This window comes from Arachis duranensis, chromosome 6 (genome assembly GCF_000817695.3).
Source record: "Arachis duranensis cultivar V14167 chromosome 6, aradu.V14167.gnm2.J7QH, whole genome shotgun sequence".
NCBI classification, from domain to species: domain Eukaryota; kingdom Viridiplantae; phylum Streptophyta; class Magnoliopsida; order Fabales; family Fabaceae; genus Arachis; species Arachis duranensis.
The window spans coordinates 103,535,874-103,536,388 of NC_029777.3; the positions used below are offsets into that span (position 1 = coordinate 103,535,874).

The 515-nt window shown below is 35.5% G+C and overlaps 1 protein-coding gene across 1 annotated transcript in view; it reads right to left on the bottom strand.

The window, feature by feature from the left end:
• The window catches only part of LOC107495351 (protein ACTIVITY OF BC1 COMPLEX KINASE 1, chloroplastic), a gene marked incomplete in the record, with an annotated part of 6,580 nt that overhangs the window by 4,045 nt on the left and 2,020 nt on the right, over positions 1-515 (bottom strand). Inside the window, 2 exon segments of the mRNA XM_021125332.2 lie at positions 182-328; positions 444-515. Of these exon segments, the coding sequence (XP_020980991.2) occupies positions 182-328; positions 444-515 (219 nt within the window).

The following is a 515-nucleotide window of genomic DNA, read 5'->3' on the forward strand; positions in this document are numbered from 1 at the left end:
GAACATTATGGCCAAGCAAATGTCAACAAATGATCCCAACCAGAATACAGTCAAGCCAAAAGTAATAGATAGATAAATAAAACACTATTTCGCAATATAAATTGATGCCATGTCTGAACTTCTTAATGTCATGTGTTGATAACTAAAACATGATTATAACAAAAGGTGAGCTCAATGGAACCTTGATAGCAACATCCTCGCCAGTGGAACGCAAAGTAGCCCTATAAACTTGACCCAAACTAGCAGCTGCTATTGTCCCTGATGAGATTCTGCTGAAAACGGCTTCAAGGGGCTGACCAAGTTCCTCCTCTATGATATTGAAGGCAGTCTGTGATATTTGTAGGCCATGTATCAAAATTATATAATCCAGATGATTAATGGTATGAAAATTATTTACATAAATGTAACAATTAAAAATAGTTGGCCACAGTAATAAGTTTTACTTGGTTGGGAAAGGGAGGAACATCATCTTGAAGAATGCAAAGTTCATTCATATAATCTTCTCTAATGATATC